Here is a 16,825-nt window from a genome sequence, read left to right on the forward strand (position 1 = left end):
CAGGCGTCAGCAGGACCAGATCTGCGCCTGCAAGGATGCCTTGAGACAAGCACTTGTCAGAAGCAGTGAGACCCAGCCTGTGAACACGCTTGGCAGACTCCCCGCTTGCGTGAAGCCGCGCGATGCTGTTTGTATTCCGAGTCTCAGCTCTGCAGGCTGGCTCACAGAGAAGGCGTGGGACGAGAGGGTCTTTGGGTCCCCGGCTGAATCCCCGTCTGTCTCCCAGCAGGTGGCTGAGGATGAAGTGAGCGACAACAGCGCCGAGTGCGTGGTGTGCCTCTCCGACGTGCGGGACACCCTGATCCTGCCCTGCCGCCACCTCTGCCTGTGTAACACCTGCGCAGACACCCTGCGCTACCAGGCCAACAACTGCCCCATCTGCCGACTGCGTAAGCCCCGAGCCGCGCGGCGGGTGGCTGCCGGGTCCCCAAGGGACGGGCTCGGGGAGGTGGGCGCGTGGCTCCGCGCGGCTCTGGTCCACCCTCCCTCCTGCATCGCGCTGTCCTGATGGCCCGTTTCTTCCTCGCAGCCTTCCGGGCACTGCTGCAGATCCGAGCCATGAGGAAGAAGCTGGGCCCCCTGTCCCCAACCAGCTTTAACCCCATCATCTCCTCCCAGACATCTGACTCGGAAGAGCACTCAGTAAGGCGGGCTTTCTCCACCTGGGGTCCTCCCGTGGGGGCCTCGGCGGCGCGGTTAAGCCTCGGCGCCCAAGAGCTGGCCGCGGTCGCGTCGTGTTAGAGGCACCCGATGGTTCAGTGGAAACTTGGGTGCTGATGGTTAGAACCTCCGCTTCCCGCCTTGGGCCTCTGTATCCAGTTAATAGCTACCGTTTCTAGAGCCTCTGCTTGCACTTTCGCTGTGTGTGTGCACGCGTGCCCACTGCGGGGTGGGGGCCAGCTCTGGAACTCCCCCAAAGAGAAACAAGGGGGTGCCCGTTTGGGATGTAGACACAACTTACAGTTCGTATCTGGACCATCAAAGAGGGTCCCTGTTCTCCCTTATCCCATTTCACGGCTTCAGGAACTAGAAACCAAGCAGATGAAACAACGCACCTCGGCCTCCTGGTGTTAAGAGTGAGGGCGCCGAGGTTCCCTGTGGCGCAGTGGGTTAAGGTTCGGTGTTGCTGCTGCTGTTGTGCAGGTCACCGCTGCCACTTTGGTTCGAATTCTGGCCGAGGAACTTTCCCAGGCCGTGCATGCAGCCAAAAAAAAAAAAAAAAAAAAAAAAAGAGTAAAGCCTCCGAGTAGGTTTTGCCTTCTGGTTAACACAGTAGTGGAGGAGATTAACGACTAGTTATTCAGTAAATGGTGTTGGGATGTTTAGGTTGCTGTTTAGGGAGGAAATCAGTTCGTTTAGCCGTTCACTCTTACCAGAGGGCAAATTCCAGGTGGAGTAACTAGTTAACTGTACTAAAAACACAGCAAACCAAAACATTAAAACCTAGAATAAATTATAGATGATTCTCTAGTGACTATGGATGGGAGAGGGTTCTCTAAGCTTGAAAACAATGGAGCACTACAAAAACAGAACAGGTAGGTTTTACCATATAAAAATTATTTAACTTTTTTTGTGTGTGTGTATTTTTTTAGGGCCACACCCACAGCATGTGGAGGTTCCCAGGCTAGGGGATTGAATTGGAGCTGCAGCCACCAGCCTACACCGCAGCCACAGCAACACAGGATCTGAGCCACGTCTGTGACCTACGCCACAGCTCATGGCAACCCCGGAGCCTTAACTCACTGAGCGAGGCCAGGGATGGAACCTGTGTCCTCCTGGATACTAGTCAGGTTCATTTCCACTGAGCCACGACAGGAACTCCTGAACTTTTTTGGGGGGCCAAATCCTGGGCATGTGGCAGTTCCTAGTCTAGGGATGGAACCTGAGCCACAGCAGTGACAACACCAGACCCTTAACCTGCTGAACTCCCAAAGTTTATAAGAAGTTCCCATTGTGGCTCAGTGGTTAACAAACCTGACTAGTATCCATAAGGACACAGGTTTGAACCCTGGGCTTGCTCGGTGGGTTAAGGATCTGGCATTGCCATGAGCTGTGCTGTAGGTCGTAGACACAGCTCAGATCCCACATGGCTGTGGCTGTGGTGCAGGCCGGTGGCTACAACTCCAATTCAACCCCTTGCCTGGGAACCTCCATATGCCATGGGTGCAGCCCCCCAAAAACAAACAAACAAACAAACAAAAAGTTTTTAAAACATTAGATGTGCAAAAAGTGACCCATATTAAAAGGCAAACAACAAATCATTTAAAGAGAAAAAAAAGTATTCACATTTGCCTCAGAGGAAACGCTAGTATCTTTACCGTAACTCAGTTGAATGAAAGAGCAGATGAATAGGCAAAGGATATATTAAAAATTTCTCAGAAGAGGAAACATTGCTGGCTAAGAATCATTTTTTTAAGTCAACCACATTAAAAATCAACAACAGGAGTTCCCGTCGTGGCGCAGTGGTTAACGAATCTGACTAGGAACCATGAGGTTGCGGGTTCGAACCCTGGCCTTGCTCAGTGGGCCGATGACGATCCAGTGTTGCCGTGAGCTGTGGTATAGGTCCCAGACATGGCTCGGATCCTGCGTTGCTGTGGCTGTGATGTAGGCCGGCGGCTACAGCTCTGATTAGACCCCTAGCCTGGGAACCTCCATATACTGTGGGAATCGGCCCTAGAAAAGACAAAAAAAAAAAAAAAAAAAAAAAAAAATCAACACACAAATTAAAATGAGATACCATTTTTCACCTTTCAATTTTAAAAATTTCCTTTTTTGAAAATACCCCATGCTGGCTGAGAGGTAATTAAAATAAGTATTCTGTAGTGCTTGTAGGAGTGTAGCTAGAAATATCACCGAAAAAAAAAAAACAGAACAGCTGTATGTATCAAGAGCCTTAAAAACATTTGTATTTGGTGAAGTTCCCATCCTGGCTCAGCGGAAACAAATCTGACTAGCATCTGTGAGGATGCATGTTCCATCCCTGGCCTCGCCCAGTGGGTTAAGGATCCAGCATTGCCATGAGCTGTGGTGTAGGTCACAGACGCGGCTCAGATCCCATGTTGCTGTGGCTGTGGTGTAGGCCAGCGGCTACAGCTCTAATTCGACCCCTAGCCTGGGAATCTCCATATGCCATGGGTGCAGCCCTAGAAAAATCCAAAAAAAAAAAAAAATCGTATTTGGTCATCTAAGGTCTCCAAATTTCTACCAAGAAAATGATCTGAAAAAAGAGATTTATGCACAATAAATGAACGGATGTTCACCAAAGCATCGTTTACCATAGGAAACGGGTTCCACTAAATACCAGCGCCCACGAAAGAGTTGGGAAGTATATGGTGTTTATGAAAAGGGACACACGGGGAGGAAACGACGTCTGTTCGTGAAATAGGCTGGGTGTAGAGTTGATAGTTACAGATTGATCCTGACTGTGTAAACGGGACAGAGAAAACAACTGGAAGAAAATACACTGGCATGCTGACAAAAGTTAGCCCTGTGGGATGTGACGGTTGATTTTTTTTTTCTTCTTTCCACTTTTATGTATTTCCCAAATTTCCTGTAGTGAACTCGTCTTTCTATTATAATCAGAAAAATGCACATTAGGAGTTCCCACTGCGGCCCAAAGGGATTGGCAGTGTCTCTGCAGCACCAGGACGCAGGTTCGATCCCCAGCCAGGCCCAGTGGTTTAAGGGATCCAGTGTTGCCGCGGCTGTGGTGTAGGTCACAACTGCGGCTCGGATCTGATCCCTGGCCCAGAAATTCCATATGCTGTGGGGGCACCAAAAAAGAACAAAGAAAAATGCACTTTATTAACAAATCTGTAAGCAGAGCCTAGGAATATGTGGTTCTCTGATATTTTATCTTTCTTCCGCCTCTAAAAGAAAGCATTTTCCCAGCGTAGTGGAAGAAACTTACATCATAGAACAAAGCGTACGTAATTAATTGTGCCACCTGCTTCTGCTTCCCCTAGTCCTCAGAGAACATTCCGCCAGGCTACGAAGTGGTGTCTCTCCTGGAGGCCCTCAATGGGCCCCTCGCCCCGTCCCCAGCGGGGCCCCCGCTCCACGTGCTTGGAGACGGCCACCTCTCAGGAATGCTGCCTTCCTACGGCAGTGACGGCCACCTGCCTCCCGTGCGGACGCTGTCCCCCCTCGACCGCCTGTCCAACTGCGGCAGCCAGGGACTCAAGCTCAAAAAGTCTCTCTCCAAGTGAGTGGCCGCCGGGCCAGCGCTCAGCCCGGGGTCTTTGATGGGACACGCCCCGTCCGCCTGTCCCCTCCTGTCCCCTCCTCGGTGCTGGCCCAGTCCCGGGTCCCAGGGCGGCGTGGATGCTCCGGGCTGTTCTCGGAACTGCTCATTTTACTGAGGACCTGGGGGGCAGTCACCCCAGCCCCTCGGAGGGAAGATGGGAAGGGATGGGGGTACTTGGGAGGGTCCAGCCCGAGGAGCCCCTCGGTGTTCTGACTCGGGGGGGGGGGAGTGCGGGGGGAGGATGATGTCAGTGGGGTCACCCGGGCCCCCGCGGAGGTCACTGAGTCTGAAGAAAGCTTGTGACCTATATTTCTTCAGCGTTTTAATCCAGCGGGGCACACGTCATAGCGAGTTTCCACGACCGGGGAAAGGAGGCTGGTTTACAGATGAAAATATTTAAATACTGCGAATGTCAGTGGTTTTGGTTTTGGGTTGTTCCCGAATTCAGGCCCAAGTGTTTGAAGGAGCTAAAGGGAGAACCCAGCGTTCCTGACGCCCAGAAGGGGTCTCGGCCCCTCTGGCGCCCTTTCGCCTGTCCCTGCTCCTTCTGAAGATCCGGGTCCCTTTCAGTTCCCCTCCGGTCCCCTTCGCGCCGGGACGTCCGCTCCCGGCAGTGCAGGCAAGCGCCGTCCTTTAGGAGGCCGTTGGCTGCAGCCGCTTCTCCCTCTGGACTTGCAGGTCCATCTCCCAAAATTCTTCTGTGTTGCACGAAGAGGAAGACGAGCGTTCTTGCAGCGAATCGGAGACGCAGCTGTCCCAGCGGCTGTCAGCCCCGCATCTCGGGGAGGTGAGACATGCCGGCCTGCTTTCTTCTCGGTTTTAGACTCTGTTTTCCTTGCTGCCCGCCAGCCTCTTGAGATCTGTCTGCTCTGGTTCATTCCTCGACACCTTTTGAACACTCAGTGAGACAGTGGCAGAGGTGTGGCCAGAACCCTTCTTTCAACAGGTGTGCAGAGCCTGGGTTTCTGAGCAAGCCCTGCCCCCTGTGCCAAGGACAGCAGCAGGGGGAGACACCACTGGCCTCCCCCCTCCTCCCCAAGCTTTTCCACCTGCTGTGCCTCGTCCCTGTCCTCGTCCTCGTGGTGCTTTTTATACCCTGGGCAGTTGGGGTGGGGCAGACACAAAAGACAGTGAGCACAGAGGTATCAGGTGCCAGCGGGCAGTCAGAATGTCAGGCAAGGGAGTGTCGAGGTTGGAGGTGAGGATGCTCGATTTATTTATTTATTTTTTGTCTTTTTTAGGGCCATACCCACAGCATATGGAAGTTCCCAGGCTAGGGGTCTTCCCCAGAGCCACAGCCACGCCTGATCCAAGCCTCATTTGTGACCTATACCAGAGCTCACGGCAACGCCAGATCCTGAACCCATTGAGCAAGGCCGGGGATCGAACCCACAGCTTCTTGGTTCCTAGTCAGATTCGTTAACCACTGAGCCACGACGGAAACTGCCTTTTTTTTTTTTTTTTTTTGATGCTCGCTTTAAAAAGTGGTCCAGGGAGTTCCCCTGTGGCCTAGCAGGTTGAGGGTCCATTGCTGTCAATCCTGTGGCGCAGGTTCCGTCCTTGGCCTGGGAAGTCCCACATGCCACAGGCATGGCCAGGACAAAGAAGACAAAAAGTGGTCCCTGGCCAGAGGAGGTGAGACGGACTGTGCAGATGTCTGGGGAGAGAGGGTTCTGGGCTCAGGCGCAGCAGGTGGAAAAGCTTGGGGGAGGAGGGGGGAGGCCAGGTGGCCGAGTAGAGGATGGGACCCTCTCTCCTGTGCACCCTCACAGGCTTTGTTTGACCGAGGGCAGAGGTCTGTCACACCCACTTCCGGTAAGGGGTGGGCTGCATGCAGGGGGGCCTAGGAAGGGGAAAAGTGGTTCCAGTCCTGAGCAGCTCCTGGTCCGGTTGGAGACAGGACCCGTACACCAATACCACCCCCACATCGGGCACATAAGGGTTAGAAAGTGTTTGTTGAATGAATGAATGAATGAATTTAATTAGAGGAAATGAGTGCGTCCAAAACAGAGACACGGACGTGCTGCGGCCAAGACAGGGAGGATCAGATTCGGTGCAGGGAACCGGGAGAAGCGTGATGGAGGAGCAGCATTTGAGCTGAATATCAGAATGTCTTAGACGAGAAGAGACAGCAAGGAGTTCCCGTCTTGGCTCAGCAGAAACGAACCTGACTAGTATCCTTGAGGACGCAGGTTCGATCCCTGGCCTTGCTCAGTGGGTGAAGGATCCAGCGTGGCTGTGGCTGTGGTGTAGGCCAGCAGCTACAGCTCTGATTGGACCCCTAGCCTGGTAACCTCCATATGCCGAGGGTGTGACCGTAAAGAGAAAGCAAGAGGACAGGTGAAGCTGGGGCAGGAAGGGGGCTCCGAGCAGGCCAGAGGTACGTGGGAGCTTGGCTTCACAGGGGCCCCCCTGGCCAAGGTGTGCAGACTGGATCAGGCGGGAGACAGACTGAGCCAGGCACAACCCCAAGGGCCCAGGCAGGAGGGACGCCTGAACTAAGATAAAAAAAGAATGTCGGGAGTTCTTTTGTGGCTCACTGGGTTAAGGACCCAGTGTTGTCACTTGTCACTGCAGCGGCTCCGGTGGCTGCTGGGGCACGGGTTCGATCCCTGGCCCTGGAACGTCCACATGCCACAAGTGCAGCCAAAAGATAATAAGAGAAGGCCTGGAAAGGACAGGCCGTGAAGAGAGAATCAACAGGGCTTTGCATCTGCCTGGGGCGGGATGAGGTTTCAAGCCCAGGAGACGGGTGGGGTGCCAAGCGGGCTGGGGGAGGTGGTTTTTGCCTTCCGTCCATCGAGCTGGAACTAACCCGCCAGCCCAGTGGAGAGGCCCAGCAGGCAGTGGGGCCTCCGCTAGTTTTGTGTTCTTCTGCTTCAGAAAGAAAGCTGTTTGTAGTGCTGGGGAAGCCTGGGGTGTTCCCGTGTGACAGCTGCTGGGTGACCTGTGTCACCTGAGCTGCAGTCTTTGTGTGGCCCCAGCAGATGCTGGGCCTCGGGCAGGATGTGCTGACTGAAGTTTGCACCTCCCCTGGGAGACAGCCCCTCCGGGTCAGGGCCGCAGAGACTCGATGACAGAGGAGAAACCGGCGCGGTCTCTGCCTGTCACCCTCTGCTGTCCCTCCCAGGATCCCTGTCCCCCCCTCGCCCAGGCCCCTGGCCCTCACAGCTACCTTCCCTCCACCATGTTTGACCGGCGCCCCCTCCGGTTCCCCCCAGGAATGTGACGGCACCCCAGAAAGTGAGAACCTGACCATGTCATCGTCAGGCGCTGTCGACCAGTCGTCCTGCACAGGGACGCCTCTGTCATCCACAATTTCCTCCCCAGAAGGTACAGGACGGGCTGGGAGCCTCTGCGTGTTCTTCCCTGTCAGCCGAGTTCATGGCGCTTCTCAGGTTTCCTCCAGGACGGACTTGGGGGCAGAAAACTAATACCTAAGCAGCGTCACAAAACAGGCCCTGACTTGAGCGGGGAGGGGGCCTCGCTGTCTGGCGAGGAGAGGGGATCTTGCTGCAGAGTGAGGGGAGAAGCAGGTGTCTTACCCCCAGCCCTGCTGTTGTGCCAGGAAAAAAATCCCCATCCCTGAGGTTGAGTTCTGAGCTCTAAGATGTAAAGGCACAAAATCTTGGAGAACCTGAAATCTAAACGTTCCGAGGGAGTTCCCTGGTGGCTTGGTGGGTTAAGGAGCCAGCACTGTCACTGCCGTAGCTCAGGTTCCATCCCTGATGCAGGAACCAAGCCACGTGCACAGCCAAGAAAATAATGCAAATACAAGACAATAAAGCCTTGTGGGTGAGGGCAAGTTCGGGCATGGGCCTCACTGCCTGGCTGCAGAGAGAGGCCGCCCCTCGGGCAGCTCACAGCAGCCGCACCTGACCTCCGTCTCCTTCCTTCGACTGCTGCCTCCAAAGACCCGGCCAGCAGCAGTCTGGCCCAGTCGGTCATGTCCATGGTGTCCTCCCAGAGCCAGCACTCGCAGGTCAGCACCGACACCGTCTCCTCCATGTCCGGCTCCTACATCGCGCCTGGCACCGAAGAGGAGGGGGAGGCCCTGCCCTCCCCCCAGGCCGCCAGCCGGGCCCCCTCAGAAGAGGAAGAGGTAAGGGAGGGACGAAGGGCCGTCCCGGCCGCTCCACTCCGAGCTCGCCTCCCGAGTAACTCGAGCAGGGGCTGCCCGGCAGGGAGTGGGGGGGATCTGCAAAGCCCCCCGGTGCTCGGCAGGGGTGCCCGGAAAAAAGAGGTGGATCAGAGGCTCCCTCAGATCTGATGTATTTGGCACCACTTCTGTCCCGAGGACTTGGTTGCGGTTTGCTGCCAGGCAAGCCGGGTAGGCGAGGCGGGTGGGAGAGCCATGGCACCCACGCCTTGATTTTTGTGGCTCTTCTGCAGGTGACCCCAGCAGCATCTCCAGACTACAACTTCGTGGGCCTGGCCGCCGAAGAGCAGGATGCAGAGGTAACGCCGGAGTGGCCCGCGGTGCCCCCTTCCCCATTCGGACGGGCCTTCCGCAGGGGATGCACGTAGCACGGGGCTGTTCTGTGAGAAGCCTTCTAAGGGGGTGCCCTTGGATCGGTTAGAGGTGGGGTGCAGAGCGGGGGGCTGTCCCGTTCGCGGAGGGCTCGGGTCTCCGTGTAACGGGCTGGGGTGAGTTCCAGAGGGAGGTCTCCTAAGCCAGACCCTCGAGAGTGTGTCTGTCCACTCACTCGGTGAGCACTGACCTGGGACAACTGGCTGACGGCTCCCCCCGGCACAGGGGACATAAAGACCTAGGGACAAGCTTCCTGCCTGCCCCCCCACCGACTCTGCCCAGCCAAGAGCGGCCCGGCGGCGGGGGAGACGGGGTTACAGGGCAGTGTGGAGAGGGCGCTGACCAGCAGGAGGGGACACGTGTGGCAGGCCCCGCTCACAGTGGGGGCCCGGAGCTCTTTCTGGGGCCAGATGTTCTCAAAGGACTATCTGCAGAGGGTTTGGGATGCTAAGGATTCCCGCACGTGCTCACGGTTCGCTTTTCACGTGACAACGTGGACTTCCGCCTCAGAGAGACAGTGTGAGCTGAGCCAGTGCCAAGGCTGCTCCCGACAGCCCGAGGGCCTGCCTGTGCCCTCCCCCAGACCCGGTCCTCCGAGCACCCTGCCTCACCAAGCAGAATCGCCCGGCTCGGCCCCCGGGCCGTCTCGAGCACCGGGATGGGTGTAGGTAGCGAGGGGGTTAGCTCTGTCCCTGGCCAGTTGCCTCACAGCGCCTTCCCTCTGTCCCAGGGAAACGACCTTCTAGAAGAAGAGGACGGATCCCCGACTCAAGAAGATGGTAAAAGACCTGGCCTTTGCGCCCTTGTTATTGCTCTTTCCTGGCTGTTCTCTAGAGGGTGCAGACAGGGGCGCTGGTGTGACGGGGTGGTGCTGCCCAGAAGCATGGCCTTTGGGGAGAGCTTGCCATCTTGAGGGCCGTCAAAGGGGGCAGGGGCTCCGAGGACCTCCGTGGTCCTCCCAGCCCTTTGGGGGCTGGAGAGCCGAGCATGTCTGGAGGAGGAGGCCGCAGAAGACACACGGGGGCCCTGTCGGCCAGGAGCAGATGCTCAGGCGTCTTGGGCTTGGGCGGCTCCGTCACCTTCCTTCCTGCCTCAGCATCCCGGCTGCTGCTCGCGGAGCCGCTGGAGTGGCCCCGAAGCTTAGCGGCAGCAAACGCTCTCCTCCTCGTGGGAGGAAGGCCGGTCGGGCGGCAGGGTTGGTTTTGCTTTGAAGACAGCAGCAGAGGGCTCTTAGCAGCCAGCGGCTCGGTGGCGGCTCGGCTGGCAGCTCAGCACAGACGGGTGTTCTGTAGGCGGCTGGAGTGACTCTCTTTACCGTCCTCCAGGCCTCGCTTATATCTTCATCGGAAGAGGTTTGTTTCTGCTGGGCCTCGGCAGGCGGAAGGTCCCGCAGAGAAGGGAGCAGGTGGGGCGGGGCTGGGACTCCTACCGAGGAAGGGCGCGCAGGTGTCCCGGGAGCACCCGCGCTTCCCTCCGCTGCCCCCAGCTGCCTCCGCAGAGGGGCCACCTCCAGAACAGACCTGGCTCCCAGCCGGGACGCAGATGTCATCCCAGCCGCTTGTGCTTCAGCGCTGGCCGTCGCTTGGGGACGGGCGGAGGTGTGCACACACACACTGGACCCCTTCGGGCCACTGGGGCTGCCACCCCGGCTGTGCCGCCGCCGCACTGTCTCGTGCCAGGCGAGACCCGAGCTGGGTGAGGCCCCGCCTCCCCTCGGCTGCTGTCTGATGTCTTCCGCGCTCAGGGCTCCCGAGTTCCCCTCAGGGATCGTCGCCCCCACCCCGTCGAATATTTGCTGCCGACAAGTGCAGGGTCGCGAGCGGTTTCCAGCTGATGTTCCATGGCCCACGCGGCGGATGGATGTCTGTTCCTCGCCCTTTCACTGAGAGAAAAAAGGGGGGGGCCTTGAAAAATAACACCTAAAACTGTCCCCTTCCCTCTGACACAGCTGTAGTGGTCTGGTCAGTCCCTTAAAACATACTCAAAATAAATAAGTTTCATCAGAAAATAAATCAGGAGTTCCCATCGTGGCACAGCAGAAATGAATCCGACTAGGAACCATGAGGTGGGGGGTTCGATCCCTGGCCTTGCTCAGTGGATTAAGTATCCGGTGTTGCCGTGAGCTGTGGTGCAGGTCGCAGACGTGGCTTGGATCTGGCGTGGCTGTGGTGTGGGCCAGCAGCTGCAGCTCCGATTAGACCCCTAGCCTGGGAACCTCCATATGCCTCAGGTGCGGTCCTAATAAAGGACAAAAAAGGCCAAAAAAGAAAAAGAAAATCATAGGAGTTCCTGTCATGGCTCAGTGGTTAACGAATCCGACTAGGAACCATGAAGTTGCAGGTTCGATCCCTGGCCTCTCTCAGTGGGTTAAGGATCCAGTGTTGCTGTGAGCTGTGGTGTAGGTCGCAGACAGGGCTTGGATCCTGAGTTGCTGTGACTCTGGCGAAGGCCGGTGGCTCCAGCTCCGATTAGACCTCTAGCCTGGGAACCTCCATATGCCGCGGGTGTGGCCCTAGAAAAGACGCAAAAAAAGAAAAAAATCGTAATTTTGTGAACGATGTGATCTTTGATTTGATATGCAAAATTATGGAGAGTTCCCTGGTGGCCTAGTGGTTAAGGATCCAGCATGGTCACTGCTGTGGCACAGGTTCAAGCCCTGGCCCCGGAACCTCTACATGCGGAGGGTGTGGCCAAAAGGAAATTATGGGAAGTTCCCGCTGTGGCTCAGCCATATGAACCCAACTAGTATCCATGAGGATTCGGGTTGGATCCCTGGCCTCGGTCAGTGGGTTAATGATCTACTGCTGCCGTAAGCTGTGGTATAAGTCACAGATGAGGCTCGGATCGCGCATTGCTGTGGCTGTGCCATAGGTCAGCAACTGCAGCTCCTATTGGACCCCTAGCCTGGGAACCTCCATATGCCACGGGCGTGGCCCTAAAAAAACACAAAATCATGGAACTGAGGAGCTTTGGTTGCTGTTCTAGGTGTTAATCATTCCACAGAGCTTCGTAGTCATATGCTACACCCATGCGTGGACACCGCAAGGCCAGGGCCACGTCCCTGTGGCTCTCCTAGCTCTTCCCAGCCCAGCATGGCTCTGCTCTGCAGCCCACAGCCCTCCCCAGGGGTCTGGCCTCCCAGGAACAAAGGCTGGAAAGTCGAGGGAAAAGCCGAGCAGGCGGTGCGAGGACACGAACACACCCACGCAGCTGGACTCCTCTCTCGTCCTCTCTTTACCCACTTAATGATTGTCTTTCTTTTAACATATGATTTGATTTTTTTGGTTTTTTTTTTTTTTTTTTTTTTTTTTGTCTCCATCCTTAAGATTTTAATTTTAAGGACAGCAAAGCAGAGACCAATACGGCCAGGCCTCTCTAACTGCGTTAACTCCGTTACAGGCCAGAGGACGTGCGCGTTTCTAGGTACGGAGTGTGACAATAACAATGACTTTGACGTCGCCAGCGTGAAAGCACTGGACAATAAGCGGTGCTCTGAGGCCTGCTTACCCGGTGAGTGGCAGTCTGCTGAACATGAACTTGGTGGGAGACGCTCCCTGCTCGCACCCCTGCTCGCACCCCGAGGCACCCATCTCCTGCCCTGCCGCTGCTGCAAGAAGGCATGGTGTGTGCTAAGATGCTGGAAGCCAGCTGCTGAGAGGAAGCGAGGCTGCCTCAGGCGAGGCCTGGAGCAAGGCGCTCTGAGCTCCGAGCCAGACTGTGGGCACAGGAAGGAAGGAGCAAAACCCCCTCTCCAGACGCTTCCGCCTTGGCCTGACCGTGCCCCCCTCCATCACGATCCTGCAGATCCCATGGCAGGGGGGCCCCATCTTGTTTCCATCAACAGGGAGTTTGAGGGAGCTCCCTGGTGGCCAGCGGCTGAGGATCCAGCATCGTCATGGCTGTGGCTCTGGTTGCTGCCGTGGCTTGGGGTTAATCCCTGCTGGCCCAGGAACTTCCACATGCCTTGGGCACACCAAAAAAAAAAAAATTTTCAGGGACGTCGAGGCAGGCACCATGTCACTGAGAAGGTCTCGCAAAGGTTGCCTGAGCCCTTGAGAAGGGAACCTGCAGCTCCTCAGAGGAACAGGCTGAGTTAGACTCTGAGAGGCGTCTGCCAGCCAGCATTTCATAGCCAACGTGCCCCTCGAGCTCTGGGTTCCCACCAGATCTGGGTCCCAGAGGAGAGCCCAGGGGATGAGGGTGACTCCTCTCCGGAGCCCCAACTTTAAATGTGACCCAGGGAGTTCCCGTCGTGGCTTAGCAGTAATGAACCCGACTAGTGTCCTTGAGGATGCAGGTTCCATCCCTGGCCTCGCTTAGCAGGTTAAGGATCTGGCGTTGCCATGAGCATCTGTGTAGGTCACAGAAGCAGCTCAGATCTGGCGTGGCTGTGGCTGTGGTGTAGGCCAGCAGCTGTAGCCCTGACTTGACCCCTAGCCTGGGAACCTCCATATGCTGAGGGTGCGGCCCTAAAAAGAAAAAAAATATGTCACCCTGGCCGTCAGTGCCCCCCTTATTCCTTCTCACAACACTGGACAGAATCTAGGACGAGTCCCCATGGAGGAGACTGTCACTCACACTCCCGCGGTGCCACCTGCTGCGCGGTGGACTAGGTCCATATCCCACCCCTCCCCCCCGCCCCCAGGTTCACAGCAGAGATTGCCTTCACGTTGTGTCGCTTGTAATCCCTCGAATGTGCCCTGAAATGAAGACCTCCTTCAGCCCTGAGCAGCCAGGTCTCGTCATGGGTCCAGTGCTTTACTCGCTCGCGACGTGGCTCCAGGCGCCCGAGGGCCACAGCCACTCTCCATCGGCCTGGGAAAGAGCCGGGTCCTCACAGCCCTGGCCCCAGGCGGGCTGTGGGCAGGGAAGCCGTCGTTCCCGGAGACGCTTGCCCCGAGCCTTCCCAAGGGCTCCGGTCCTTCCCCGGGTGGCCTTGACCCGGCCAGGTCCGGGCTGGAGCCCCCGGGGTCCAGGGTCCCCTTCACTCCCTGCCTTCCCACTCCGTACCTCGCTTCTGTCTGTCCATCTGTTCCTCATGTCCTTTTGCCGAATGTAAGTCTGTCTGGTTTGTTTCTTTTTACACTCATTTGTGTTCTCCGGACTTTGTGTGAAAGAAAGTTCATGTTCACTCCGTGCCAACACTGTCCTGTCGGAGCGTCCAGCCCCGAGCTCACTGGGCGTGCGCGCATCTTGCTGACGGCTCCGTTCCTAGCTGGCGAGGGCCTGTGTTCAGCAGCTGAGACGTTTCCAAGGAAAAAAAACATCTGTGAGGCTAGATTAATCCCTGTTCTGCAGAAACGGGGATGCTTCTGTGGCAGAGGTTACAGGAAGGGCCACTAGTTGGGGAAGATGACATCTCTGCCCTTGCTCCGTGCTGGGTCTGCAGCAACTATACCAGCCATCCTGTCGCTGGGCTTCGAGAGAGAAATCTAGGGAGTTCCCATTGTGGCTCAGTGGGTTAAGAACCTAGCGAGTGTCCATGAGGATACAGGTTCGATCCCTGGCCTTGCCCAGTGAGTTAAGGATCCAGGATTGCAGCAAGCGCGCATAGGTCACAGATGTCATCGCCGTGGCTGCGACGTAGCCTGGCAGCTGCAGCTCCAATTCAGCCCCCAGCCTGGGAACTTCTGGATGCCACGGGTGCGCCCTAAAAAGAAACAGGAGAGAGACAGACAGAGATCTAGGTTCCTCCCCACCCCAGGGCTCCCCCGCCCACCCCCATGTTTTGGCAGAGGGAGCAGCTGGAAATTGTTTTAGCCAACCATGCTGGTGGCAGCTCTGCTTCCTCCTCTTCCTGATTCCCCCCGGCCAACCTGCTCATTGGTGTTGATGCTGCTCTGGGGTTGCGGGAAGGCAGTGAGACCAGGAAGGAAGCCGGGACCCCTGGGGTTCAAGGTGACCTGGGGAGCCAGCCATGCCGAGATGAAGCTGGGTTCACAGATCGGGCCGGACATGAAACCAGATGCCTGTGGTGATGGCCGGGAGGGGGCCTCGGGTGCCAGTGCTTGAGGCGTGCCCCTTGTAGCCTCACCCAGGGGTCTCAAGGGCGCTTGCAGCAGAGGGAGGCCCGCGTGCTGTCCTGGTGAAGTGTTTCTCGGCTTCTGCTGTTAGCATCCCCCCGGTAGCACAATGCTGGGACTCTGGAAGCATCTCTCGGGTTGATGACAGGAGTGTCCACTTCCGTGAGCCCCGGGGAATAAATAGGCCCATCATGCCCAGCTCTGGGTTCCGCTCCCCCCTGCGATGTACCGCCGGCTGGGGTGGCCCTCCCAGGGCTCCTTCCCTCTCCAAGTGGATGCCACTCCCCTCAGGGGCCCAGGGAGCACCCTGTGGTCCACCCTCCCCGAGCCCACACATGCTCTGCCGGGAGCCCCACCTGGTGGCGAGGACCGCTCAGTCCCCACCCTTGCCGCGCTCCTCACCCTGTGGGACCGATGCCAAGAGCACCTGCGTCATTCCAGCCCCTCTTCCCCTGAGAAGTTTCTGGGTCTCGGACTTCCCATTGTGGCTCAGCGGGTTAAGAGCCCGACTAGTATCCATAAGGACACGGGTTCAGTCCCTGGCCCCACTCAGTGGGTTAAGGATCCGGCGTTGCCGTGAGCCGTGGTATAGGTCACAGGCCCAGCTCAGATCTCACACTGCCATGGCTGTAGTGTAGACCAGCAGCTGCAGCTCTAACTCGACCCCTAGCCTGGGCACTTCCATATGCCATGTGTGCGGCCCTACCAAGAAAAGGGCGGGGGGGAGCTTCTGGGTCTTGGGCCCCAAGACCCAGGTGGCCAGTGGTCTGTTCTGAGCTTGTCCTGAAAGGGTCTCAAAGGGAGGAGCTCTGAGCCGCCGCGGGGCAGGTGGTGAGCAGATTAGAACTTGAGGCCGTGTCCCGTAGACGTGATTCCACAGAATCGGCTGGATGTCACACAGGTGGCAGCATGGTGGTCAGGGGACCAGTGCCAGTTCCGTGAACAAGCTCTGGGGAGTGTGGTGGTGAGCAGCAGAGACCGTTTGAGTTTGGGAGTGGAAACACAAACGTGGTTGTAAATGGCTGCGCTGGGCAGGAGTGGGCAGAGCCAGTGAAACCTAGAAGTATTTACGGAGACCCAAGATGACCAACAACGAAGACGCCGTTAGGAAGGGCTACGGTTTGCAGACAGTAAGGAAAAATCCGAATTAACTTTGTCTTTCCCCCGCTCTCAGGCAGGGGGTTGTCACAGCCCTCCGTGTATGATCCGGGGCTCGGGAGAGGCAGGCGGGGGTGCACTGAACCTCCCTGGATGCGCTCCCCAAAGCTGCCCCTAGAGGTCCCTTCTCGCTCCCATTTCTCAGTCCGCAGAAGAACTGAGCAAGAGGCACCCTGGCCACCTCCCGGGAAGGACGTTGCATCTCCAGGCTCCCTTTCTGGCCGAGAGCTGGACAGGACGGGAGCTCTCGCTCGCGAGGCCCCCTGCGCTTTCCAGGCTTCCCTTCTGCATCCAGGCTCCGCCCTCTGGCCCGGGCCAGCGGAACAGCAGCAGGGTTTTGCCAAGAGGCCGGCAGGGGCCTTTGTGGAGGGGAGGGCACCACACGGTGTATCGAGAAGCCAGAGCGAACAGAGACTGCAGATCTGAGTCTTGACGCTGTTTGTGAAGGAGCCAGTCTTCAGCCCTGGCTCGGCATCTGGAACATTGGCCTCTGCAGCCAGGGCTCTCGAGCATTCAGAGCCAGGCGGCCTGGCAGCCGGCGTTTCACAGCTGGTGGCAGCGTGATGGTGGGGTGTTCTGACTTTTGCCTGCATGTGTGTCTTCTCTCTTGTTTACCATTTGCTTCTGGTCTTTTCTACCGAGCAGCCACAGTTCCTGAGTCCTGCCCCCTAAACATTGAGGAATAGTGTGAGATCTAGCAAATTACAGCCATAAACAAACAGCTCACCTTATTTGGGGGCTCCTAAATTAAAGACCAGTCTTGCCTGCTCCTCATCCTGTCACCTCTCGAGCCCGCCTCCCTTAGCGGGGAAGGCACTGTTGACCTATGTCCCGACTCCGGGACCCCAGAGAATAGAGATCCCC

At 57.1% G+C, this 16,825-nt stretch overlaps 1 protein-coding gene across 12 annotated transcripts in view; it reads left to right on the forward strand.

The window, feature by feature from the left end:
- RNF157 (ring finger protein 157) overlaps positions 1–16,825 on the forward strand; it is an 80,220-nt gene that overhangs the window by 58,955 nt on the left and 4,440 nt on the right. For 2 of the 12 annotated variants that reach the window (XM_003357958.4, XM_013989890.2), the window contains 9 exons: positions 230–389; positions 530–642; positions 3,969–4,207; positions 4,928–5,036; positions 7,471–7,582; positions 8,164–8,351; positions 8,642–8,707; positions 9,511–9,559; positions 12,180–12,290. In XM_003357958.4, coding sequence (XP_003358006.1) covers positions 230–389; positions 530–642; positions 3,969–4,207; positions 4,928–5,036; positions 7,471–7,582; positions 8,164–8,351; positions 8,642–8,707; positions 9,511–9,559; positions 12,180–12,290 — 1,147 coding nt within the window. Of the gene's footprint in view, positions 1–226; positions 390–529; positions 643–3,968; positions 4,208–4,927; positions 5,037–7,470; positions 7,583–8,163; positions 8,352–8,641; positions 8,708–9,510; positions 9,560–12,179; positions 12,447–12,775; positions 13,920–16,825 lie in introns of those variants that run through there. The other 10 variants (XR_001304379.2, XR_001304378.2, XM_013989891.2 and 7 more) reach the window with 10 other exon arrangements.

This window comes from Sus scrofa, chromosome 12 (genome assembly GCF_000003025.6).
Source record: "Sus scrofa isolate TJ Tabasco breed Duroc chromosome 12, Sscrofa11.1, whole genome shotgun sequence".
Taxonomy (NCBI): domain Eukaryota; kingdom Metazoa; phylum Chordata; class Mammalia; order Artiodactyla; family Suidae; genus Sus; species Sus scrofa.